This window comes from Anomaloglossus baeobatrachus, chromosome 6, assembly GCF_048569485.1.
Source record: "Anomaloglossus baeobatrachus isolate aAnoBae1 chromosome 6, aAnoBae1.hap1, whole genome shotgun sequence".
NCBI lineage: Eukaryota > Metazoa > Chordata > Amphibia > Anura > Aromobatidae > Anomaloglossus > Anomaloglossus baeobatrachus.
Genome location: NC_134358.1, coordinates 419,167,284 through 419,194,864, shown reverse-complemented (window position 1 = coordinate 419,194,864; position 27,581 = coordinate 419,167,284). Strand labels below are relative to the sequence as shown.

Here is a 27,581-nt window from a genome sequence, read left to right as displayed (position 1 = left end):
CCAAACCGAACCTTATTTAAGGTTCAAATGTGTCCTCCGAACCGACTTTGTAAAGGATTGCTCATCTCTATTGAAGAGGTTAACTTCTGTGAAGCACCTAAAGGGTTAACAAACTTTTTAAATGTTGCTTTGAGCACTCTGAGGAATACAGTTTGTAAAATGATGTAACATTTAGGTAATTTCCGCCACAAAGACCCCTTAAACTTATTTCAAATGTTATGTGGCCATTAAAAATATGGTTTTTTAAATTTTGTTGAAAATATGAGAAATAGCTGTTCAATTTTTAACCCTTCTAACTTCCTAACAAAAAAAAAATCATATTTCAAAAATAGTGCTGATGTAAAGCAGACATGTGGAAAATGTAATTTATTAACTATTTTAGTTGGTATATCTATTTAGTTTAAAGGCACAAAAATTCAAAGTTTCAAAAAATTTTAATATGTATGCAACATTTTTAATACTTTTATAATTAAATGCAAATTATATTCACCAAAATTTGCCACTAACAGGAAGTACAATGTGTCACAAAAAATCTCAGAATCACTGGGATATGTTGAAGCATTTTAGAGTTAAGGCCGCTTTACACGCAATGACATCACTAACAAGATATTGCTGGGGTCACGGAATTCATGACACACATCCGGCCTCGTTAGTGTCATCGTTGCGTGTGACACCTACGAGCGACCACTAACGATCAAAAATACTCACCTAATCGTTGATCGTTGACACGTCGTTCATTTTCAAAATATCGTTGCTGGTGCTGGACGCAGGTTGTTCGTCATTCCTGAAGCAGCACACATCGCTACGTGTGACACCCAGGGAACGACGAACGACAGTGTTCCTTCGTTCTCCGGCAACAAGGTGGGTGTGTCATTAATGCGGTTGGTCTCCGTCCCTCCGCTTCTATTGGCGGGCTGCTGTGATGTCGCTGTGGCAGCGCACGGACCTCCCCCTTTAAAAAGGGCAACGATTTGCCAGTGATGCACAAACGACGGGGGCGGGTGCGATCACTAGCGACATCACTAGCGATATCGCAGCGTGTAAAGCACCCTTTATTACCACCTAAAGTGACACTGGTCAAATTTGTAAAATGAGGTACGGTCATTAATGTACAAAGTGGCTTGGTCCTTATTGAGTTAAACAATAGGTAATTTTTCGTTGACATCTTTCAATTATCAGGGTTTTCTGGGAAACAAGGTGCTTGTTAACTACAAGTGCTTTTTAATAAAATAGAATATCATCTAAAGGTTAATTTATTTCAATAATTCAATACAAAAAGGAAAACACATATATTATATAGAGTCGTTACACACAGAGTGATCTATTTCAAGTGTTTATTTTTGTAAATATTGATGATTATGGCTTACAGCCAATGAAAACTCAAAAGTCATTATCTCAGGAAATTAGAATATTATATAAGACCAACTGAAAAAATTATTTTAAACTCAGAAATGTTGGCGCCTACTGATAAGTCTGTACAGTAAATGCCTCAATATTTGGTCGGGGCTCCTTTTGCATTAATTACTGCATCAATGCGGCGTGGCATAGAGGCAATCAGCCTGTGGCACTGCTGAGGTGTTATGGAAGCCTAGGCTATGGGTTAGATTTTGCAAAAAGTAGCAAGGCTTATCATACTCACTATCTCCTACTCTTCTGGGTATAGGATTGATAATTTCACCATTCAATGAGCCAGAAGATCGACTCAGCTGCTGAAAGACTCAATTCAAATTGAGTCTATTACAAGCTGCAGCAGTCCTCAATCTGGTTATTTGGTGAAGTCATCGCTTCTGATGCCAGCACAGACCACAGAGCAATCTACACTGGATCTAGGAGGTTAAGAGATGAGTAGGAGTTATTTTATTTTTGCAGAATACAAACAGGTATTGAGCACCTTTTGCATAGACAACAACTTTAAGTGATGTTCTAGCAAACAAAAATTTTGAAGAAATATCTTTAGTATTGTTATAAATACAGTACCATTTATAAGTAAGAATGTAATCTTAGACTACCCGGGGGACTACTTTAATATCATGTTATTGCATTTTATAAGCTCTAGAGGCAATATAAGGGTTAAAGAGGTTATAACATTTCTTTATTAAATAGGGAAATTGAGCCGCTAAATGCATAGAGGAACAGATGGTTTAATTTAAACCGACATGTAATAATTACTAACAATTTAACCTGCAATTGGAAAATATTTTCTTCGGAAATCCCATAGCCGTCCCATATGCTGGCTAACACTTTGACTACAAGTGCGTATTGCTGAAGGAAGTATTTTACAGACTTAAATGACATAGGCGTTTGTTTATTTTGACTAAACAGTTGATATGCATAATTATGTATAGACATAGCTGAATACACATTCACAGATGATGGAGAATACATTGCCAGTAAGGATATGTAAAGCTCTTGTGCAAAGTTCTGGACCCACTATGGTGCTAAATGACATTAACGTGAACAGCAATTAACACTTGGTCTATGTCTGCCAGGTGGGTATCTGAAAAGCCAGGAGCTACAGTGCGAAAGGAAATATATCATTCATTTCACAGTGTTAATACTGATGTCTACTTATCACAGGTGCATCTGCTATATTTAACACACACGTATTTAATGCCTGTGTATCATATTTTATGTAATATTTAAAGGTTTATAAAAAAAAATGATGATTTAATAATGCATTTCATACAAGTGTCTTTCTACACTACGCAAATTGAATTTGTAACACCAAGAAAGAAAATTTGTGCAATTAAGGAAATCACAGGATTGATAGAAATGGTATACGAATGATGAAAAAAATGGAAATAAAACTTTAAAGACATCTGGATTTATTCAGAAATGAGTATTAGGGCAAAGTCACACTTGCGTATCTCTTCTGATGCGAGAGCAACGGATGCGATATGCTAATGACCCTCGGCTCAGGCTCTGCTGCGAGTGAATGTGAACTGAGTGTCATGTGACTGTTATCCGATCTTGAGATCGGATCACAGCTGCAGAGGAGAGGGAGAGATCAATCTCACCATCTCCATTATTGTCAGCCTGTGCATATATCACACATGCAAGTGCTGGCCAATGTTTCTCTCTCACAAAATGACTTGTATGGCTGCAAGTGACACAGCACCTCACTGCGATTTTTTTCCTCAGTCCGTTTAGGGCTGAGGAAAAGCTCACAGATCTGAGCAGCAGCATTGTCTTACATGGGCCAAATGTGATGAGAGATTTTCTCGCATTGCATTTGTGCCAGTTATACAGATGTGTGACTCTACCTTTAGAGCAACACTCAAAAATCCCCACACCTCCACACCCTGACATGGAATTAATAAGGTAATTAATGGTTGTCTGAGGAATATTCTGCCATGCTGAATACACTTGCACACAGAACTAATGATCTCCTGCTGGCAGTTCCTGCTGCAATTGCCACCCAATGACATCCCAGATGTGCTGGATGGGAGACAAGTCTTAAGATGTTGTAGGCCATGGTAGCACATTTAGACCAGTACCACAAGCAACATGAGGCCTGACATTGTCGTTTGGTAAAATGGCTCCTGGGACACATTGGATAAATAGTAATACTACTAGTTACACATGAAATAAAGGCAAGGTTAAAGATGACATTTTCCTTTTGCATTTTAAGAAAAAAAATATTTTCACCTTTTATATTTGAAAAATTACAAAAAGGAAAATGATCAGACCTTAACTAGCTTGTTTCGATTATTGCTTGTTCACTACCATAATTAGGAAAGGCCACCTTTAGAAAATTCCAGCCTCCTCTAACCTTGTGCCAAAAAACAGCAGCCATGGCTTATTTTAAGCAGCTACCTAGCACTCTGAAAATGAAAATAATAGAGTCCCACAAAGCATAAGGAAGCAATAAGAAAATAGCAAAGCATTTTCTAGTTACCCTTCTCTCAGTTTGAAATGTAATTTCCTGGATTCGTACTTTACTTTCCCAAAAAGCTACACAAACCCTAGTGCATGCCCTTATCTCCCGCTGGGACTATTGCAACCCCCTGCTCTGTGGCCTCCTTTCTAACAGTTTTGCACCCCTACAATTTATTATAAGCTATACTGCCCGACTAATCCACCTGTCCCACCACTAGTCCCTATCCTCTCTTCTTTTCCAATGCTTTCACTGGCTTCTTATTGCCCAATGACGTACAAAGCCGTCCATAATCTGTCTCCTCCTTACATCTGTGACCTAATTTCCTGATACTTACCTGCACCTTTGATCCTCACAATATTTCCTTCTCTACTCCCCTCGCATCTCCTCTTCCCACAATCGCATCATGGTTTCTCCCATGCATGCCCCATACTCTGGAATTCTCTACCACAACATATCAGACCCCCACCTACCTTGACAGGCTTCAAAAGAAACCTGAAGACCCACCTCTTCTGATAAGCCTACAACCTGCCGTAACACTAAGTTCACTGTAGCGCCGCATGACCATCTACACCCTCACCTACTGTATCCTCACCCATCCCTTCTAGACTGTGAGCTCTTGCAGGCAGCGTCCTCTCACCTCCTGTACTTGATGTGCCTTGTATTGCTTATGATTATTGTACTTGTCCCTTTTATGTATACCACTTCTCACATGTAAAGCACTATGGAATAAATGGCGCTATAATAATAAATAGCAATAATTATTATTATTATTATTTATTATTATTATAGAGCCATCAATTCCATGGCGCTTTACATGTGAAAGGGGTATACATAATAGGGACAAGTACAATAATCATAAACAATACAAGACACAGACAGGTACAGGAGGAGAAAGGTCCCTGCCCACGAAGGCTCACAGTCTACAAGGGATAGGTGAGGATACTGTAGGTTAGGGTAGAGCTGATTGTGCTGTGCTGTATCACACTGAGGGTTACAGCAGGTTGTAGGCTTGTCAGAAGAGGTGGGTCTTCAGGTTCCTTTTGAAGCTTGTCAAGGTAGGCAAGAGTCTGATGTGTTGAGGCAGAGCATTCCAGAGTATGAGGGAGGCACGGGAGAAATCTTAGATGCGATGGTGGGAAGAGGAGATGAGAGGGGAGTAGAGAAGGAGATCTTGTGAGGATCGAAGGTTACGTGCAGGTAAGTACCGGGAGACTAGGTCAGAGATGTAGGGAGGAGGTAGTAATTAAGAGTTAGAGGGAAGAATGGATTCAATGAAATTTCCACTTATTCTTGATGCAAACATAACCCAACTGTAAAAAAACTGAAGTTAAAAATGGATAATTATCCTAAACACATCAAAATCTACAGTAGACTACCTCAAAAGGCACAAGCTGAAGGTATTACAATGGCCCTCACAGTCCCCTGATCTGAACATCATTGAAAATCTGTGACTAGACCTCAAAGGAGCAGGGCATGCAAGACGACCCTGAAATCTCACAGAACTGACAGACTAGTCCAAGGAATAATGGATGAAAATTCCTTAAACAAGAGTTGAAGGACTATTGGTGACTTCAAAAAGCCTTTTCAATCTGTGGTACTTGCCAAAGCAGGTGCTAATAGGTACTATCCATGCAGTGTGCCCAAACTTTTGCATTGGTTCATTTTCCGTTTTTGTTAATTTAAAAATGGAAAAGATAAAAATATTTTTTTTGCCTGAAATACAAAGGAAATATGTCACTTTTAACTTTTAAGTCTTTTAAACATCATTTCCTCTTCAAGTTACTTAAATGCTCCCAAAAGTAATTTTGATGAGGAGTGCCCAAAGGTTTAAATGCCATCAGTCAGTGCAAAGTAGGAGATCTGATCTGCCTGTATGAGAAGTGGGGTTTAAGGGGAAATCTTTTCTCCTTGCGGAGACCTGACAAACCAATTTTGGCTGCCAGTGAGAAGTCTAAAGCAGGCTTTACACACAGCGACATTGCTAGCGATGTCGCTGGTGAAAGCACCCACCCCCGTCGGATGTGCGTCACAGGCAAATCGCTGCCCGTGGTGCACAACATCGCTTACACCCATCACACATACTTACCTGCCTACTTCGCTGTGGCCGGCGAACCGCCTCTTTCTAAGGGGGAGGTTCGTTCAGCGTCACAGCGGCATCACTAACGACCACCCAATAGAAGCGGAGGGGCGAAGATGAGCGGGCCGAACATCTCGCCCACCTCCCTCCTTCCTCATTGCGGGCGGACGCAGGTACGGTGATGTTCCTCGTTCCTGCAGTGTCACACATAGCGATGTGTGCTGCCGCAGGAACGACGAACAACCTGCGTCCTGCAACAGCAACGATAATCGGGATAGGAATGACTGGTCAACGATCAACGATTAGGTAAGTAATTTTGATCATTAACAGTTGTTCGTGGTTTCACACACAACAACGTCGCTAACGAGGCCAGATGTGCGTCACGAATTCCGTGACCCTAACGACATCTTGTTAGCAATGTTGTTCCGTGTAAAGCCCGCTTTAGGCCCTGTGTGCACACTGCATTTTTACCCGCTTTTTTTGCATTTTTGCTGCAGAAATTTCTTGAGAAAATGGTTGCAATCTTTCTGCAGACATTTCCCAGCAAAACCTATGGGAAAAAAAATTAGCTGTGTGCACACTGCGTTTTTTTCTCAATAACATTCTTTCTGCAGAGTTTCTTGAAAAAAAGGAATGTGCATGTCTCTTCTTTTCTGTAGGTATCTGCTTTTTTTGCCATAGATAATGGTAAAAAAACGCAGGGAGCAACCTGCGGGAAATAACGCATCAATAACGCATCAAAAACGCATCAAAAACACACAAAAATGTGGCAAAAATGCAGGTGCGTTATTGGTGCATTTTTTTAAGTGCGCTAATCTTTCAGACACTCAAGAAATTTCTTGAGAAAAATCCTTTTTCTAGTGCGCACAAGGCCTAATAGCTGCAATGCTCCTCTGGGAAATATTCAAATTGTGTCTTCAGGGAGGTAGGAAATGAACTCTAGTGTCACCTATTGGAAGTAGCAATCCTAAAAGTCAAAAGTGGCCCTACAAATATGTTACCATTTTTCTGTCTGAAGACGCCAAATAATAAATTGCTTCAACAAGTTGCCAAGGAGGTTTTGTAATGGATTCTGTAGTATGATATTATAGAGACACTGGTGTGGCGCCCCAGGACCTGGTCACCACAACAGCATTGCCCCTCCAAAGGGTTAATGCTGAGCCTGGAGGTAATTGGGGGGTCTAATGGCCAGTAAGTTTAACATCCAACGCAGTTCTCCCTCAGACCAGCAGGGGGGGCTCTGAACCTGGAGTTCCAGGGATCATTCCCTAAGTCTGGCCTGAGGGAGGAGTTAGTGGTCAGTCTGTAGAGAGAAGTCAGAGCAAGCAGACGCAGAGTAGTGCTGTCTTGTGGAACTGGGGCCTGGAGCTGGAGTAGCTTGGCCCAGTTAAGCAAGATTTGCAGAGAGGCACAGAAGAGACTCAGACATGGAGTCTGTGGTTGCCAGGGTATAAAATCCTTCCCTGGTGGCCGAATCCGGAGGGCAGGAGAGCTGCAAGCCCCCCTAGCCCAGAAGCAATCTGAAGGTACAGCTGCATCATCAGGGCCCGGTGTGGACTCCAGCAAAGATGCACCAGAGAGGGTCTGCGCAGCCTACCACACAGAAAAAGGGACGAACCACTGGTCCCAGCAGCAAGAGGGCCATTGCTAAATTCAGAGTGCAGGGTCCTATAGAAGAAAAGGAAAGATCAGGGAGCAGGCCTCATATTCAACTGGCCAAAGAGATCACCCCAGGCACTTCCAGGCCGGCCAGATCATCTTTACCATCTGTGATGGTCTCCCTGGACTAAACTTCTGCCAAGTAAAAGAGGAGAAGGTAAAGAGACTACTGTTTGTGCCTGTTTCTTTCACTGCCTGTCGGCCCTGCACCGTATTATTCACACATCACACCATAGACTCTCACGAGCACCAACAGTGCCCCGGGGTACCGCTCCACCTGTGGGGAGCAGTACCACCACTGCTGCCATTCCATCACCCTGGAGGCCTCATACAGCAGCGGCGGCTTAATAGCTGCATACCACAGGTGGCGTCACGAACACAAACTTTATTCATCAAGCCATATTTAACTGACACCCACCAGGGCCACGGAGTCGGGTCCCGCCACCACTGACTACCCCCGGACTAGTCCGGCCCGGCATCGGGTGTCCCATAGCCCTGGGGTGGGCGAGTCACTGGCTCTGGCTGTAAAGGCTCCGTGCACATTACCATATGCACAAGTCATAAGTCCGACCTTGATAAATTCTGTAGTTTTCTTTCATGCTGGCATGCTTACCATATTTCAATTACATACAGTATTTGATGTTTACAGTTGACATTTTTGCTGAAAAATTAGCAAATATCATACCTGATCCATGACTTCATGCAGTTCATAAATAGTTTCAATACAAGCAACCAAACTTTATAATAATTAGTTAGGTTACAAAGTAATAATTCAGCAATAAAACATGGAAATAATTTCAATGTGATTAATTTGTCAAAGAAAATGAACACATTTGTTATTTATATTACAATGTATTAAAGCACCAACAGACTCAGTGCAAGCAATCTATCCTGCAACTATGCAATAAAATAAACAATGTACACTGGTAACATAGGAGACCATAGCCAAAGTCAAAATTAGTAGAGGGGAGGTATGACAAGAGATTAATGAAAGGGTGCACAAGATTAAACATGTTTACAAGGGCCTTATTGAATAGTACTTGACATTGACTTATTAGTTTCTACAGTAAATCTTTCATGTCTTTCACACATTTTATGGAGTTTTTTGTGCTACACCTTTTTAACAAATATTTTTTAATTAATGTTATCTTCTAAGGGCCGCTTTACACGCTGTGACATCGCTAGCGATTGCTGGCGATGACGAGTGTGATAGCACCTGCCCCCGTCGTACGGCCGATATGTGGTGATCGCTGCCGTAGCGAACATTATCGCTACGGCAGCGTCAGACGCACATATCTGTTCAGCGATGTCGCTGTGACTGCTGAACAATCCCTCCATCAAGGGAGAGGTGCGTTCGGCGTCACCGCGACGTCATCGCGACGTCACTAAGCGGCCGTCCAATAGAAGCGGAGGGGCAGAGATGAGCGGGACGTACAGTAACATCCCGCCCACCTCCTTCCTTCCTCATTGCCAGCGGACGCAGGTAAGATGAGGTTCCTCGTTCCTGCGGTGTCACACATAGCAATGTGTGCTGCCGTAGAAACGACGAACAACATCGTACCTGCAGCTGCAACGATAATTGGGAATGGACCCCCATGTCACCGATTAGCGATTTTGAACGTTTTTGCAATGATTCAAAATCGCTCATAGGTGTCACACGCAACGACATTGCTAACGTGGCCGGATGTGCGTCACAAATTCCGTGACCCCAATGACATCGCTTTAGCGATGTTGTAACATGTAAAGCGGCCCTTAGAAGTCGAACAAAGAGCTCCCAAAACTTCTCATACCTAGAGTATGATGAGTTTTAAACACAATCTGCAAAAATACACATATGCGATAAAAAAAAGGCTAAAAAAATTGCAATCAATGCTTGTACTGAATATCATAGTTCCCTACTGACATCTGTCCAGTGTTTTTTTCTCCACTAAAGAAACTTCAAAAAAATTAATATGGTAAAGTGGTGTCTTTCCAAAGGCATATTCATGGTGTTCCCAGTACTCTGTTTTGGATAATTTGTGTGCTATACGCAGTTTATCCCTCACTACTGCAAAGACTAATTATAGTCTGTGACAGAGTTGAATTAATATCTGTGTGAGTCCCTGCATGGATATTGAAAGGATCTCTTTATTTAGTTAAGAAAGGTGGTGGAAGGTTACTCAAAAAAGCAATCTATAAATGAATAAGGAAAAGCATAAAGCTACAGTGATCTAGCCAGTATATGAAGGAGCATTGTTACTCATTCCCATTTTCCTCCCCAATCCCTTTTCGCTTTTGTGTATGTTGGTTTTATATGGTAAACCCATTGCACACTGTGAGGTCATATGTCTGGGCCTTATAGACCAGCTCAGGTGGTAGTGGAACACTCACCACTACTATTATGCCTTTGGACAAGCACAGTTCTGCTGGATTGCTGAACTCTGTGTCACGCTTCGACACGTGACGGATGCATTCAGACCAATCGATGTCTGGATGCACAACAAAAACACAAACAACAGTACAACAGGTAGGGGGGAACACCGTGGACCCAATAATAATGGTGGTCCCTAGCTTTAATGAGAGGTATAGATGGGCACTTCCTGTACTCACCTGGCATTGACCCTATGCTCCTAACCACGCCCTATACAGTCTCCTCAACTGTCACCGAACAGGAACCTGAGACCCTAAGAAAAACCCTGTAGTGGCCTTGGCTAGTGCGTTGGCAGGTGGCAGATGCTAGCTCCACTGCTGCACTAATACACACAGGGAAAGTAAAAACGAACAGGAGAAAACAACAAAGGATAAAGTCCAAATGCAGGAACAAGCCTTCACAGCTCCTTACACCAATGCAGCCAGAGAACAAATGGCTTAGTATCTTCAGCAGGGATTGCTGGGTAACACCTCTATTCAAACTTGAAGGGCATGACTACAAAGCTACTGCAGCTGACACACTAAGCTAGAGACTACTAAGGAAGTTGCCAGCAGAAAAGCTGACATTAGCCATTTAGGTACTGAAGGAAACGAAACCACATTTAAATGTGGATAACCCGATAGAGACGAGAGGCTGTCACTAGTTTCCAAAAACAGGGAGGTGACCGTGACACTGTGTTACATCATCACAAGCTTGCTGTACCTCCAGATGCACCTACCTCTGCTGTGCCATTGGGTTTTGCTAAATCAATAATTGAGAGTCTCCTGAAAACCCAACTCTACAATATTGCTGGGATCCACAGTATTGCCACGTGTTACTGACTAGACATAACCAGTTCTGCTATATTACTGAGCTTTTATAACAAAAATATATAGTTATACAAGGTGAATAGAGTGAAAAAAATAGTAATAACCATTCTTGAATGAGACAGTGCACACAAGTACAGAACAAACAGTTAAAAAGGCAAAAACAATTTGGGGGACATATCTTTCTTGTCTGAGCAGGGTCCATATTGAAATAAATATGGAAACATCAACAATTTCCCAAATGCTCATATAGTGTTGGTCAGATAGAGTACAACATAAATGATAGTTGCAATAGGTAGCACAAGACAATAGAAACAGCATAGGCAATGAAAGATGTCTACAATAAATAGCAATGCATATGATAAAGCATATATAGCATATATAAAAAAGCAGACCTGTCCTGGTAGAATAAAGTACATATAAAGGTCATACAAAAATATACCTCAATTCAAGATGAAATCCAACAAAAATACTGACATATGGACATAGAAGAGCAACTAAGCAAAAAGTGGAAAAAATTTGGGAGAAAGCAAAATTTCCCACGCGTTTCACCACATGCAGCAGCTTCATCAAGAGTGTGCTGAGCTTTGTTACATTCCAAAAAATGAGTCTCCTGACATACATGGCTTTGATGCTCCACTGAACCTTGCTCTATTACTCCTTACTCTTATTACTGAGTCTCCAAATTCCATGTGTTCCAGTACAACTTACATTCTTTTAAGTTGCTGCTAAACAGTCTCTAAAGCAGGGTTCCCCAACTCCAGTCCTCGAGGGCCGCCAACAGTGCATGTTTTCAGGATTTCCTTAGCATTGCATGGGTGTTGGAATCATCAACTGTGCAGGTGATTAAATTATCACATGTGCAATACTAAGGAAATCCTGAAAACATGCACTGTTGGCAGCCCTTGAGGACTGGAATTGGGGACCCATGCCCTAAAGCCTGAAGTCGCAATGCTCCATCTATGTAATCTGTCAATGCTGAATTCCATCTGCTCACACAAACCAAGGTTTTTGATGATCCACATCACCAGGTGAGACATAATAGGGATTAGTGTGACATATACCCACAGTGCACATCTGCATATAGCTTATCCTAGAGAATATTCCATAAAGACGAATCATTTTGGCACCAAGCTTGGCATTCTCAGACACCATTTTTAGTTGTAGACAGGTACGTCCTTATTCCTAAAAAGTTGATCATAGACAAGTTCCAGCTTCTTTCTATCATAAAGAATGTCCATACTATATAATCTAACAGACGATTTTCTTATAATGTTGAATACCCCGGGGCCTACCAACAGGAAACTAGACATTAAAAATAATGGGCCCTTTACTTACCATTATAGTCATGATACTCTTGATTTTTTTTTCTTATCTAGTCACTTTAATGAGTACTCCAAATTATCAAGGGGCTATCCCTGTCTATGGGCCCTAAGGCACTGCTCTATTTCTTGAACAGTTTATTCACCCTTGAACATAGAAACTATATTCCAGTCTTTTTTCCATGCAGAGACTACATAGACAGCAGCACAGAACATGAAAAAAGGCCTGATTTAAGTACATCATTGGGATAGCTTGATAAATATTACTTTTGCTTATCATTATTATGATATATAGTAGTACAAACCAAGGTTGCACAGATAATATTCACACAAATTTTATAAATATTGTGTAATACATAACAAGAAAAATATATTACAGCACAGTTTTGTCTTCCCTGTAGCTACACAGAACTCAAGAAGTAAATGCGGCATGTAACATTATGACACAATTCAGATTGGCTTATCACTCATCCTCTCAATATTATAAAGCAATAGAGAAGTTCTATTCAATAAAAAAAGATTTCTCCCTTCTACTCTGCCCCCAGAGATAGGATTTTATTCAGAGCATCAATGTTCTCCAGCACCTAGCAGATGCTATCATTCAATAGAATAACATTGCTTCTTCATGCCATTATAATATGGCTATAGATAAATGGAAAGAATATGATTTGGGGACATGCAAAGGAATAACCTTCGTTTTACTCATGAACAAACTCATGATCTTTAACTTAGTAGAAATTGGTTTTGCCGTGGACTTCACAAATACACGAGTGCAGGCAAAGTGTTGCATTTACTGGTCCATTTAATGCAGCTCAGTGCCATCATTTAATTTTGGCTGAACGACAATACGCCCTCGATGGTCACTAATCTAGTAATCAAGATTTTTAATATTTAATTATATTGTAAAATATAAATATTAATAATAACTAATTAACCAAGAGTTTGGATTAGCCTATTGTATTTTCATAATTTAAGCTCTTCACGACCTTAAAATTTTTCTTTTTTGTACTCTCATATTTTCCTTCTCTTCTTCCAGTAGCCATAACTATTTAACTATTTTGTATTTCCATCCACGTAGACATATGATTCCTTTTTTCTTGTGGAACAAGTTGCACTTTTTTTAAAGACATTACTCATTTTATCATGTGATGCACTGGAAAGCAGAAAAAAAAACATTCTATGTGTATTGAAATTGAAAAAAAAATGCAATTCCACTTTTTTTTATTTACTATGTTTATTAAATGATATAACTGACTGGGCACTGTGATTTGCAAGGTCAGTATGACTACAGATTATTTAAAATAGGACATAATGGGGATCATTGGAACTTTTGTGTTTTTATTTTTTTTCAGAATTTTAAAAACATTTTTTTCTCACATTTTATTGTATTTAATAGTTCCTTTAGGGGACTTGAACCTGTCATCATTCAATCACTTGTGCTATACATAGCAATGCATTAGCATAGTCAAAGTCACAATCTACTATGAATGCCAGCCACAGGCCGGTGTTCAAAGGACGATCATAATAATAGGCACAGTGGTCATTAGCAGACCTCCAGCTGTTATAAACTGCCCACGATCACATCATGGGTACATTTTGGGGCAAAATAAATGATGTATCCCTCCCGCTGGCGTTTCTTAAATGCCGCTGTCAACTCTGATCCTCCTGCGGCTGATAGAAGCATGTTATGGTTGCTTAGATCAGCAGTCATGTCCGGGGAAAGAAGAGGGGTTGGCGTGTGAGCTCACATCAAAGGCAGGGTCACAAGCTGTGACATACTAGCTGCTGATTTCATTATGGGCTGTAGAGGTCGCAATTCAAGAGGGATAGTCTTTTAATTACTTATCGAACCCCCAAGGAGGTGAAGGCGATTCTTAATAAATTTATTAAAGAAACTCTGCAGCACAGAATGATTATTCAATCAAGTACAGGAGCTCAGTGCACCATTGTTATGGCCAAATATTTAAGCGCATCTTCCTACCTACTAGTTTGGCCTCTATATCCACCCTTTTTTGCCTATATAAAGGCAGAGCAGTCAATCAAAGGAGGAGTGTTAGTAAAGGGAAAACATGCTATGGCAGGGGAGGATTCATTCCTTTTGCACATCAGCGCTCCCTTGACTTGATCATAGGGCGCCAATGGCTTGCCAGGACAGCCGTAGGTCTGCTGATGACCCTCTTGCCTGCCAATAGAATCATCATGTGACTGCTGACTCGTGGCTGGCATTCATAGGAGATTGTGATTTCTGCTATACATAGAAATGCTAAGATTGTGATTTCTGCTATACATAGAAATGAAAAATTATTGTTGCATATACCACAAGCTATTGGATGACCTCAGGTTCTAGTCCCCAAAAGGTACTATTAAATACAATAAAACGTGAAAAAAAAATTTAATATGAAAAAAATAAAAACATAAAAGGGAAAAATCACCCTCTTCCCCAAACTACTTGGTGAGAATAGTCATTCTATGTTGACAGATTTTCCTTCAGGTATTTGACATCATGAATCTGTCACCAGCACAAGTTTTACAAGTAAAATTAAATAACTACCTTAAATATTTTTGCAACGGACACAATTTAATTGAATTGTTTAAACTTACAGTATGGACATCCATAAAGTTCAACTCTTAATCCAATCTGTCCTTCTCCACTCCAGTCCAGAGGAATGATGCGTACATAGCGAGCTACTATAGTGTGCTGCAACTCATGGCGGACAACGGTGTCAGAGTTCACATTTCCAGGGAATGCCTGCAGAAAAAGAACAGTACCACAGATGATATTAACAATTAAAACACATAACCTTACAATTGAATCACATTGCAGGATAACCAATCAGCCTCAGAAACGGTATTTACTGCCATACACATTGGTACCCTGCAGGTTAATAGCATTTAAATCATGTCTGACTGTCTACGTAGAGCAACTACAGGGACAAAGTTCTATTCAGCTGTTCATTTCCAGTCATCAGGGCAGGAACTATTACAGTCACCACTCACTGCACATTGAGCGCAGGTATAATCACTCACTGGCACGTTGACTGAAAACCTGCTCACCACATGTTCAAATTGTCTCTTCAGGGAGGAAGGAGACGAACTCTAGTGTCACCTACTGGAAGTAGCAATCCTAAAAGTCTAAAGTGGCTCTTTAACAAGTCTTTTCATATGATCTAGGATTTATGCCATATCAGAACCTCAATTTGCAGACCTGATGTTTCGGGATGATTGTCCCTCGTCAGTGCAAAGTATGAGGTCTGATCTGGCTATACGAGATGATAAAGTGGGGTCTAAGTGGAAAACTTTTCTCCTTGCGGAGACTGATAAGCCAATTTGGCTGTCAGTGGTGAGGAGTCTTAACGACTCCTCACCACTGATAAGATTCCTCACCACTGACATTACATGTTTGTGAGTTATTATAGCTTACTTACACTATAATGAGCAGTGACTATAATATTCTCCCAAAGCACCCTAATGAATGGAAGCCAGCAACCATTGGATCCACGTGATCACGTCACGTGACTTCCGGTGTCTGCCTATAAGTCACATATTGACAGCACCATTTAAGGAGTTAAAAGGCATGGGCAGAATGCGATTCCACTTCTGCCTGGGAAGTGCACGTCAGCTGTACAAATCAGCTGATATGTGCGCTGATCACTGCAGGCTGCTTGCAGCAGCCCGTGGGGATTAATTTAACACTATGACTGCTAGGACATAATATTACCGCCCGCGGTCATTAAGAGGTTGATATTTCTGATTTACAGCACATAAATGCAAATTGCATGTCACCCGTGTGTGGTTTACTCACATTCCAGAACCATTATTTGAAATGTGAGTTTGGTCTTCAAATCAGACTAAACCTGGATATGTGGCTTCTAATACCATCAAACTTTTCAACTGCATTGTGTGGTCTAAGGCTGCATCAATATTTTGTAGCCCCATGGCCTTTTTCCCCATAATAAGAAAGCCGCGGAGACACCATCACGTGTTTCTCAACGCTGGCAGGAAACTAGCCAGGTCTTTCACCGGGAAGGAACAACCACGGGAAGGGCAATCTCCAGTCAAGGAGACCACCTATACCAAACATGGTATCCATCCACAGACAGCCGTTTCGGGGTATTTGCCCCTCATCAGTGTGGAGTAGGAATCTGGCTAGTGGGGGCAATGCCTAGTATAAGACTACTTAAGCAAGCATTGTTGACCTTAGGGAGATCAACATATCCACTGCGGAGACACCATCACGTGTTTCTCAACGCAGTGATTCTAGAGCATTGCCCCCTGGGAAGTATGCAAATAAGAAAGCCGCGGAGACACCATCACGTGTTTCTCAACGCTGGCAGGAAACTAGCCAGGTCTTTCACCGGGAAGGAACAACCACGGGAAGGGCAATCTCCAGTCAAGGAGACCACCTATACCAAACATGGTATCCATCCACAGACAGCCGTTTCGGGGTATTTGCCCCTCATCAGTGTGGAGTAGGAATCTGGCTAGTGGGGGCAATGCCTAGTATAAGACTACTTAAGCAAGCATTGTTGACCTTAGGGAGATCAACATATCCACTGCGGAGACACCATCACGTGTTTCTCAACGCAGTGATTCTAGAGCATTGCCCCCTGGGAAGTATGCAAATTTTTCCCCATAATGTCTGCAAAGCCACATTTTGTTGCAATTTTTGAAAATCAATAACCATGCTGTATTACCATGACTTAGGGAAAAACTGCATTGTCACCTCACTGTTGGAATGTAACCTTAAACCTATTCAGTAAGAGAAATTGTTTATCAATTAAATACATGGTGCATTATATACACAATAATTATGATCATGTTTTATTTCACAGTTGGTGGTTTGTTTTATTTGTACATATCTGCATGGTGAACAACAATAATGTTTTCCTTTGTTGGCCCTAGAACGTAAGTCTGACACTGTATATACTTTATGGGAACAAACTATTAAGAAATAGGATGTACAATAAATCACAAAACAAAATGATTTAAAGAACTAAAGCAAAGGTAATGGCGAGGCATTTAAAGGGAACCTGTCAGGTCCCATATGCGCTCTAACCTACAAGCAGGGTGATGTGTGGCCTAGAAACCCCTTCCTACCCATCCCTGTGTTATAATAGTGTGTAATATGAATGTATAAAAATGTTTTATTACTAACATGTTCCCTATGTAAATGAGCAGAGGTTCTAGTCCCCAGGGCGTCGCATCGCACCATGGGCATTTGCATGCTTTCCATGGTATCACGCTCCTATGGGTGGGATATCATGGATTTACATGAGTGACATCACCTTCAGCTCCTTGAGATCCTGCGTGTGCACGCTTGCCATTCCCGTAGCCTTGCTATCCGGGTGCTTGTTTCTTGGCTTCAGATGCGCACTGCACATGGTCAGAACTGCAGGAGTCTTCTGAGTATGTGCAATGCGCGTCTGAAGCCGACAAGCAAGCACCCAGATAACAAAACTGTGGGAATGGTAAGCGCGCATGCGTGGGATCTGAAGGAGCTAAAGGTGACGTCACTCATGTATATCCATGGAATCACGCCCACAGGGGCGTGATACCTCGGAAACCATGCAAATGCCCACAGGGCAATGCGACACCCAGGGGACTAGACCCTCTGTTTATTTACATAGGAACATGTAAGTTATAAAACATTTTTTATAAATTAATATTGCACAATATTACAACACAGGGATGGGCAGGAAGGTGTTTTTAGGCCACAAATCACCATGCTTGCAGGTCAGAACGCATATGGGAGCTGACAGGTTCTCTTTAATATCTGTATAAAAAATACCTAAATTGTGTAAAAAAATCATATCAAGGCAGCAGATGGAGACAAAAAGGATCATTGCCAAAAAAAGTAAAAATGATTAAAAAATATTCTTTACCTGCAAGAAAGCTGTAAGAGACTCAAAACTCAGTGTGGCCCCCTCTAAAATAACCTTATGGAAAACTCAATCTATTAAGCATTTGGTGAGGTTTTTTTACCTCAGTATTTGTAAGCTGAAATCTGAAGTATAATGGAAACACGGGCACCACTTCTGTATTTTTCACCCACTCCTGGTTTTTGCTTATAAATACTGAGGTAAAAACTCACCAAATACTCAACATATGCTCATGGCCTTAAATGTCTCCTGCTTAACCTAGCAGGGAATACAGTGCCACCTCAAAAGCACTAAACTAGGCAAATCACCAGGCCGAGATGACATAAATCCCAAGTACTACAGAATTTAAGTGCTGTGAAATACAGATCGTTATTTACAACATTTTCTCTAAGACTCAATGATTTCTTAAAGAGGATATTTCAGCAAATTTTTCATGTTGATCTGGATATGTTTGTTCTTTTGTTTGCTTTTGTTCACCCCATTTTATTCCAGATCACCTGGATTGTATTGACTTTTGCAAAAACAAATCCTGTACGGTCTGTCTTAATGGAAGATACCAAGCTGTCATTATTTATTGTACTAAAAAGAAGTTTTTGAAAGATTTAGACATTAAGTGGAAAGTATTTAAACAGCAAAATTTACTATATTACATACAGTATACCACAAAAGTGAGTACACGCTTACCATTTTTGTAAATATTTTATTATACCCTTTATGAGACAACAATGAAGATATGACACTTCATATGATATAATGTAAAGTAGTCAGTGTACAGCTTGTATAACAGTGTAAACTTGGTGTGCCCTCTAAATAACATACAGTCAATAATGTATAAACCACTGGTAACAAAAATGAGTACACTCCTAAATGAAAATGGGCTAATTGTGCTCAAAGTGTGAATATTTTGTTTGCTCACAATTATTTTCAAGCACTGTCTTAACACTCATGGTGACAGAGCTCAATACAACTTCACAGAAGCAACTGGAATCCTCTTCCATTTTCCATGATGGCATCACAGAGCTGGAGGATGTTAGAGCCCTTGTGCTCCTCTTTCTTCCATTTCAGGAGGTCCCATGGATACCCAATTGGGTTTAGGTCTTGAGACATGCTTGGCCAGTCCAGCACCTTGACCCTCAGTTTCTTTAGCAAGGCAGGGGTAGTCTTGTAGGTGTGCTTGGGGTTGTTATCATGTTGGAATATGAAGTGAGGAGAGCATTTTCTGTTTCAGTATGTCAGAGTACATGTTGTTGTTCATGGTTCCCTCAATGAACTGTAGCCCTCCCCCCCCAAACACCAAACCATGCACCAAACCATGATACATTCCCACCACCATGCTTGACTGCAGACAAGACACATTTGTTTTTGTACTCTTATTCTGGTTTCCACCACACATGCTTGTTACCATCCGAACCAAATAAGTTTATCTAATCTCATCAGACAACAGGTTCCTTAGGATAGGTCATCAATGTCTGATTGGTTAGGGTGTGATACCTAGCATCCCTGCCATTCAACTGTTTGTGGTGGCAACAGGTAGGCAGAAATGCTCAGTCCTGTAGCTGCCCCATCAACGGATAGCAGCCAAGGCCAGGCACGGCATATCCACCTCGCTTTCAAATCAATAAGAGGTGAATGTGCAGAACCCATCCAAGGCCACTATTAAAAGACAGAGCAGCTCCGTACCTGAGCATTTCTGGCTCCCTGCTACCACTGCCGACCGGGAACAGGTGATCGACCGTGGTGTGGGTTGTCGGACCACGGCCGATCAGCCATTGATGACCTATCCTAAGTATAGGGCATTAATGTAAAAGTAGTGGTCATCCTCTTTAAGGGGCTGAGAACGACACACTGTAAACACACAAGCTAGCGGTTAGATGTATTGCCATATGAGGTAGAGATTACACAGCTTCATATGGGATTGAATAGAATTAAAAAGCATGGCATTATTTAGAAACTTTTCTTGGCTTGTAGGGTTTATACAATTACTATAACGGACTCAGAAAGCTTAATTACAACCTAATAATGCCAAAGGCAATGTCCTGCATTTCAGACATTGCTTAACATCTTGGAACTGAAAATTAAATCAAAACCTATTTACTCTGAGCACAAATTGCTTCCAAAAAAATCAGGAAAGTGTGTCAAGAGTCCACTGTGTATGAAGCACTGGCACTGGACGCACCATTTTGCTTTCATTGGTGAATGTTGAATTGCCGCTGACAATCTGCTGTCTATATCTAATGGACTGTTCATCCAGCACTGGGATAAAATAATGAAATGTTTCACAACAATTTAAATGCAGAGGCGGCTTCAGTTTCATTTGGTAGTTTATGAATATGGCTACAATATTCCGAGATTAGTCCATTTGCTTTCTAAATCTGCTGGACCTGGTATAGTTCAATATGATTCTTAATTATTGACAGCGCGTAATTAAGACACCAATGGGAAAGCTACATTTTGGTAAAAAAATGTATTTAATTCATTTTATAGAAGATTTTATATGTTAATCTGGTCAGGTCACCAACCAATTTGTATTAATTACAGTTTCTGAGTATTTTATTGTAGACAATTAGAATAATGCAAATATCACAAGTGCAAACATAGATAAGGGTAGAATGAAGTGATCAAATTCAAGGCAAATTAATTTAATTGTTTTTGCACAAAATTATTTGAGGGGAAAATAAAATATATAGGATTAGTAAACATGAGGATTTCTAGTTTACATTTTAGTTTTAACATATAATTCTCAATATGGGCTCAATGTATTTGTGCAGTTATAGGCTTGTTCCCTTTCAGGAAATTGTGTAGTTTAAATTTTATGTTTCTTATTCTCCCCAGTGTTGTGTCACTGCTGCTGCCCAGTCTTTATTATTTGACTGCAGCAATGATGTCACATGGAAAATGCTGCAGCCAATCATTGACTTCAGTGTCTTGTGCATTCCAAATTTTTTCCAGCCATAAAGATAATTTCAATGATTGACAGCAACAATAAAAAGATTGTCAGGCTATGTTCACACAGGGCGTTTTTTCAGCATTTTTTTAGCTTTTTTTTTCCTTGGTTTTATGCAAATCCATGCTAATAAAACACTGCTTTGTACAGTCCCAGCAAAGTCTATGAGATTTCTGAATTTCATGCTCACACAGAAACATGTTAGGATTTTTTCCTGACAGTTTTGTGAACCACCTCTGGCTTTGCTGCGTTCTGAAAAGAATGAACATGTCAATTATTTTCAGTACTTTTGCTATGGTTTTCATCCTGATTCCTTGTGCAGAATCTTTTCTCTTTTGTACACGGTTTTCATCCTAGTGACAGGTGGACTTGCAGATACCCTGGATCAGTGGGTCTAATCGGGTTAATAAAAAACCTGGTTAGTCCCGGAATTGATCCAGGGTATCTGTCCGGCACTAAATGGTGGTGGGGATAGAGGCATGGCTGTACGCTCCCCCACTCATTACATATTCACTGCTTTCATGTGTGATTAGTTGCAGCCAGCATCTGACTGCAACCAATCACAGACCCGACCTGCAGGTCTTTACAGAGTATGAGTGAGCCGCTCATTCAGCGGGGACCTCACTCAGGCTATTTACTGTCACAGGTATCGCCAACTGTGAACGGAAATCACCTGAGTGAAGTGACCGATGATTATCCAGCTCATTCATTCTCTGGAGATAACAGCGGACAGTCCTGTTCTATAGCCGCTCACTGTGATCTTCAGATATAGCAGAGCTGAATCACCATGGGACCTCATGTAGATTATGTTGGACCTGCAGGGGAGTGATTATAGGGTTAAAAAAGTGGTGAAAGAGGGGGCTTTCTGTTTTTTATTTCAAATAAAGGATTTTTTCTTTTTTTGTGTTTATTTATTTTCACTTATTACAGATTGGTAATAAGGGTGTCTAATAGACAGCTGCCATTAACAATCTAGGGCTTAGTAGCAGCTATGAGCTGCAATTAACCCCTTATTACCCCGATTGCCACCACATCAAGGATATTCGGGAAGAGCTGGGTAAAGTGCTGGGATTGTCATATCTAACAGATCCGACAATCCTGGGAAGCTGCAGGCTGATATTTTTAGGCTGGGTCTCTCCAGCCTGAGAATACCAGCCCCCAGCTGTGAGCTTTATTATGGCTGGGTATCAATATTTAGGGGGACCGCACACTGTTTTTTTTTTTAATTATTTATTTAAATAATTAGAAAACAGCATGGTGTCCCTCATATTTTGATCCCCAGAGAAGGTTTTCTCCCTTCCACTACAATCATGCTTCGCCCCCCTGCCCCCCATGTGATAGGGGCCTGTTGAATGACGTCATACATGAAAGGAGCCCATACACTCTAGCATTTACCAGAGACTGGTAAGTATACCATGCTTGTTTATCTTTTTTTTTTCCTTTCTATCATTTTTTTTTACCCGGGTGCTGGATCCAGGTCAGTACTGGCTCGGCCCAGCACTCGGGTATTCTTGAACCCTTGCAAGTCTTGACATCACAGAAAAAAACACTGTAAAAATGCCACAAAAAATGCCACAACAAATGCACAAAAAAGCACCAAAACTGCAGATGAGTCCCGGGAAACATCCTGCCACAAGGTCAGGTTTTGGTAAGGTTTTGGTCAGGAAAAAATGCTGCAAAAATGTCCTGTGTGAATATAGCCTTAGACATTTGACATTATGACAAAAAATTGAAGAGTTTACAATAAATATTCAAAATTTGAAAACATTTTTCTACATTGCAAAGAAGAAAAAACTTATTAATGAGGAAAAAGCTTTTTCTCGTGGCTTACAAAGCGGTATGTCATGAAGTGGCATACACCCCGATTCATCAAAACAATTTTATCAAAATTTGATGTTTTGAAAAGTTCCAAAACCTTAGAATAATTTGTAGTTTTGTATTTTCACACCAGTTTTTCCAAGCCCTGATAAACTGAGTGAAGCTAGGAGGAGAAAGGGACGAGCTTGAGGTGTGATGGGGGTGTGACACCACAGCCCTCCTAATTTATGATTAGCTGGGGTGCTCCTTGCACCAGATATCTTACGCAAGTCAGTAAGATTTCTGACGTTGCCGTGCCTCACTCGACAGATGCTCATGATTTATTAAGAGACATACACCTCTTAATGATCAGGATCATTTGACTCCAACAGGCATGAGAAAATTGCCGGTCTTGATGAAATGGGGACTTCATCTGCTAAGGACATTCCCTTAAACAAGAGGACTTTATTTAATCAGCTCCTGCAAAGATTTTAAATAAGTAATAAAAATCCCTACTTTTTAGTGCTTTGGGCAGATTTTGTTTACTAAATATTTTGCACTGGTATATTATAATTAACGGCTAGGGGTATAGCATATTGAAAAATTAATGTCTTGGGTATGGTGTATATTATAATTAATTACAGGAGGCACAGTTCATATTATATTAGATGGGGACAATATATCATAATTAATGGCAGAAAGGTACAGTAAATGCTATAATTAATGGCTGGAATGAACATACAATGTATACTATATTTTAAATAATATCTGGGGCATAACTATGGTTAATTCCTGGGGCAGTGTATATTATAAATAATTCATTAAGTGCACAGTGTATATTTTAATTAATTGCTGTGGGAGGATAGTGTATACTAAAATGAATGGCTGAAATGGATTGTATGTATTATAATTAACAAGCTGTAGTACCCGGGCGTTGCCCGGGATAGTAACTGTCTCTCTGTCTCTCTCCCAGTCTCTGTCTGTGTGTCGCTGTCTGTCTGTCTCTTTCCTTGTCTGTCTGTGTCTCTGTCTGTCTGTTTCTATCTCTCTGTCTGTCTTTGTATCAGTCTATCTGTCTCTATCTCTGTGTCTCTGTGTCTGTCTGTCTCTCTATCTCCGTGTGTGTGTCTGGCTGTCTCTCTCTACCTCTGTGTCTCTCTCTATCTCTGTGTCTGTCTGTCTCTTGCCCCGTCTGTCTCTTGCACCATCTGTCTCTTGCTCCATCTGTCTCTTGCCCCATCTGTCTCTTTCCCTGTCTGTCTCTTTCCCCGCCTGTCTCTTACCAGGTCTGTCTTTTTCCAGGTCTGTCTCTTTCCAGGTCTGTCTCTTTCCCCGCCTGTCTCTTTCCAGGTCTGTCTTTTTCCAGGTCTGTCTCTTTCCAGGTCTGTTACCCTGTCTGTCTTTGTCTGTCTCTCTGTCTGTCTCTTTCCAGGCCTGTCTCTTTCCCCATCTGTCTCTTTCCAGGTCTGTCTCTTTCCCCATCTGTCTCTTTCCCCATCTGTCTCTTTCCAGGTCTGTCTCTTTCCCCATCTGTCTCTTTCCCCATCTGTCTCTGTCTGTCTCTTTCACTGTCTATCTCTGTCTGTCTCTGTCTGTCTCTTTCACCATCTGTCTGTCTCTATCTCTTTGTCTCTTTCCCTGTCTGTCTCGGTCTCTCTGTCTGTCTCTCTCTCTTTATCTGTCTCCCCACCAACATCATATTACCTCACACATAAGCTTCTATACTATATATATACTATACATAATACTAACAATGTCTTTTGTTCCTATAGCAACCAATCACAGCTTCTATAAAAAACAGAAATTCCAGGCTCTATTTACTTTAATGAAGGTATGTTTTTTGGAAAGTAACTGTAAAGCGCGGGGTTACATTTTCCCATCAAAATCTAGTCTACGACATTCCCTGGGTCAGATGGAGTGTCTGTGCAAAATGTCATCATTGTAAATGCGACGGTGCAGATTCCTTTAGTGGACATACATACACTCATACACACATACACACATACACTCAGCTTTATATATTAGATGGAGAGATAAGGTATGCACACCAGTGACTATGTAAGGGGAATACATGTAATAGCAGAAACTGCTGTGTGAATACTGACTTGAAAAATCCAATAGCTATATGTAAGAGTGAAAATGTGAAAAATGGAATCTCCATTACTGCCATGAATATATGAATAAAGAGAAATTTAGCTACTGAATTGATCAATGCAATAGAGCCCCAACACTACGCCAAAGTAGTTCTCTACGTTGGGGTCCCTAGTTTGTGTGTGTCCTCTCATGCAGTTAAAAAAACTTACCGTGTATGAGAAGCTGAGACCCAGGCTATTTATGCGTATGATATGGATTGGCAATAGGTGTGGATGGGGAGGGTTCACAAACGAAAAACTACTAACAAATAAGGAATAACGTTTGGAACTCCATTCTATGTCTGAACTGGGTGCAAAAACCTAAAAAAACATCACTATGGGGAGATAAGGTATGCACATCTTTTTAGGTTTTTGCACCCAGTTCAGACTTAGAATGGTGTTCCAAACGTTATTCCTTATTTGTTAGTAGTTTTTCGTTTGTGAACCCTCCCCCATCCACACCTATTGCCGATCCATATCATACGCATATATAGCCTGGGTCTCAGCTTCCCATACATGGTAAGTTTTTTAACTGCATGAGAGGACACACACAAGCTAGGGACCCCAACGTAGAGAAATACTTTGGCGTAGTGTTGGGGCTCTATTGCATTGATCAATTCAGTAGCTAAATTTCTCTTTATTCATATGTTCATGGCAGTAATGCAGATTCCATTTTTCACATTTTCACTCTTACATATAGCTATTGGATTTTTCAAGTCAGTATTCACACAGCAGTTTCTGCTATTACATGTATTCCCCTTGCATAGTCACTGGTGTGCATACCTTATCTCCCCATAGTGATGTTTTTTTAGGTTTTTGCACCCAGTTCAGACTTAGAATGGTGTTCCAAACATTATTCCTTATTTATATATTAGATGACTGGAGCATAATGTATATAAAAATTTCAAGAGGTTGGTCACTACTTTTATATTGATGGCCTAACCTTAGGATACGTCATCAATGTCTGATCTGTCGGTGTCCAACACCCCACCCAGCTGCTGATTAGCTGGTCTCTGTGTTGGCAGCAGAAGCAGGCAGCGGGAAATGCTCAGTTCTGGAGCTGCCCCATCTTCTGATAGTGGGAGGTGGATGTGCAGTACCCGACACAAGGCGCTATCAGTTGATGGGGCAGCTCCAGAACTGAGAATTTATGTCCGCCTGCTAGCACCAAGTCCAGGTCATCGGTGGCCGTGCCGGGTGTCGGATACCAGCCAATCAGACACTGATGATCTATCCAAAGGATAGGCTATCAATGTTAAAGTAGTGGCCAACCTCTTTAATTGCTGGGGGGCACACTGTATACTTTTAACTGTTGCCGAAACACAGTATAAATGATAGCTCATGTTGTAGGAATAGTGTGTATGAGAATGAATTTTATGTTAGACGTGTATATTATTATTATTATTATTATTATTATTATTTATTATTATAGCGCCATTTATTCCATGGCGCTTTACAAGTGAAAGAGGGTATACGTACAACAATCATTAACAGTACAAGACAGACTGGTATAGGAGGAGAGAGGACCCTGCCCGCGAGGGCTCACAGTCTACAGGGAATGGGTGATGGTACAATAGGTGAGGACAGAGCTGGTTGCGCAGTGGTCTACTGGGCTGAGGGCTATTGTAGGTTGTAGGCTTGTTGGAAGAGGTGGGTCTTGAGGTTCCTCTTGAAGCTTTCCACGGTAGTGGAGAGTCTGATGTGCTGAGGTAGAGCGTTCCAGAGTATGGGGGATGCACGGGAGAAATATAATTATATAATTCTTTTTAAAGAGCACTGTAAGTAATTTTAGGGGTAGCTTGTTTATTAGAATTATTTTTAGTGTATACTGTGTAGTGTTTTATTTAGGGAGGGTAATGGGGAGAGTATATAAATGTTTATTTCAGATGACAGAGTGTATGATGCAGAAGGCACAGCTTTGGGCATTATTATATTCAGGGGCACTGTGTATGGAGCTATTGTTTATATGGAAGCTCAGAATGTTGTCAGATTGGATAAGTGCAAAGCTGAAGATGAGGTCTTGGCAGCAAATTTTTCACAGGTGAAAAGTAGATGAAAGAATCAAAGGTATGAACCAGATGTTTATGAAAAGGGTGGACAACAGCTCCAATCGGATATGATATCACATTGTGTATTCTGTTTCTGAATGCGGTCCTGTATTCACATGTGAGGTCATTTTATATTAATGTGAGCAGTTTTACCTGCACCAGTCTGCATATTGGCAATGCTGATCACTTTCATGAATTGGAAATACTTGTATTCTATTATTTAGAATTCCCTGTGCCTGATCTGTTTTCACATGTCTTGTTTTCATATCATAATACATATTTAATGCTTAAGCAATAGCCATGTTCTCAGACTCAAGTAAAGCCTTGGTTCTAGAATATTACATTTCTTTGAAATGAAGGCATTTTGTATATAAACAAATTGTCCAAAGCATGACAACTTATGAAAATGCGGGTTCTTATCCTATTATACAAAATATAATACGTAATATTGCTATATATGCCTAAAAATCTCTACTGCCATTCAAGAACTTTTTTGTGCAAGCATAAATGTCAAAGGTGTTTTTTTTGTTTGGCACAATATTTAATCATAGAAATAGTTTATATTGATTTCAGGTCTGCATTTTTTTTTTTAATAAAGTAAGGCCTTAAGCATGTGCTATAACAGTA

The 27,581-nt window shown here is 40.7% G+C and overlaps 1 protein-coding gene across 1 annotated transcript in view; it reads right to left on the bottom strand.

Moving 5' to 3' along the window:
* CNTNAP2 (contactin associated protein 2) overlaps positions 1–27,581 on the bottom strand; it is a 2,823,191-nt gene that overhangs the window by 1,708,848 nt on the left and 1,086,762 nt on the right. The window contains exon 4 of the mRNA XM_075315157.1: positions 14,756–14,903. Coding sequence (XP_075171272.1) covers positions 14,756–14,903 — 148 coding nt within the window. The remainder of the gene's footprint in view (positions 1–14,755; positions 14,904–27,581) is intronic.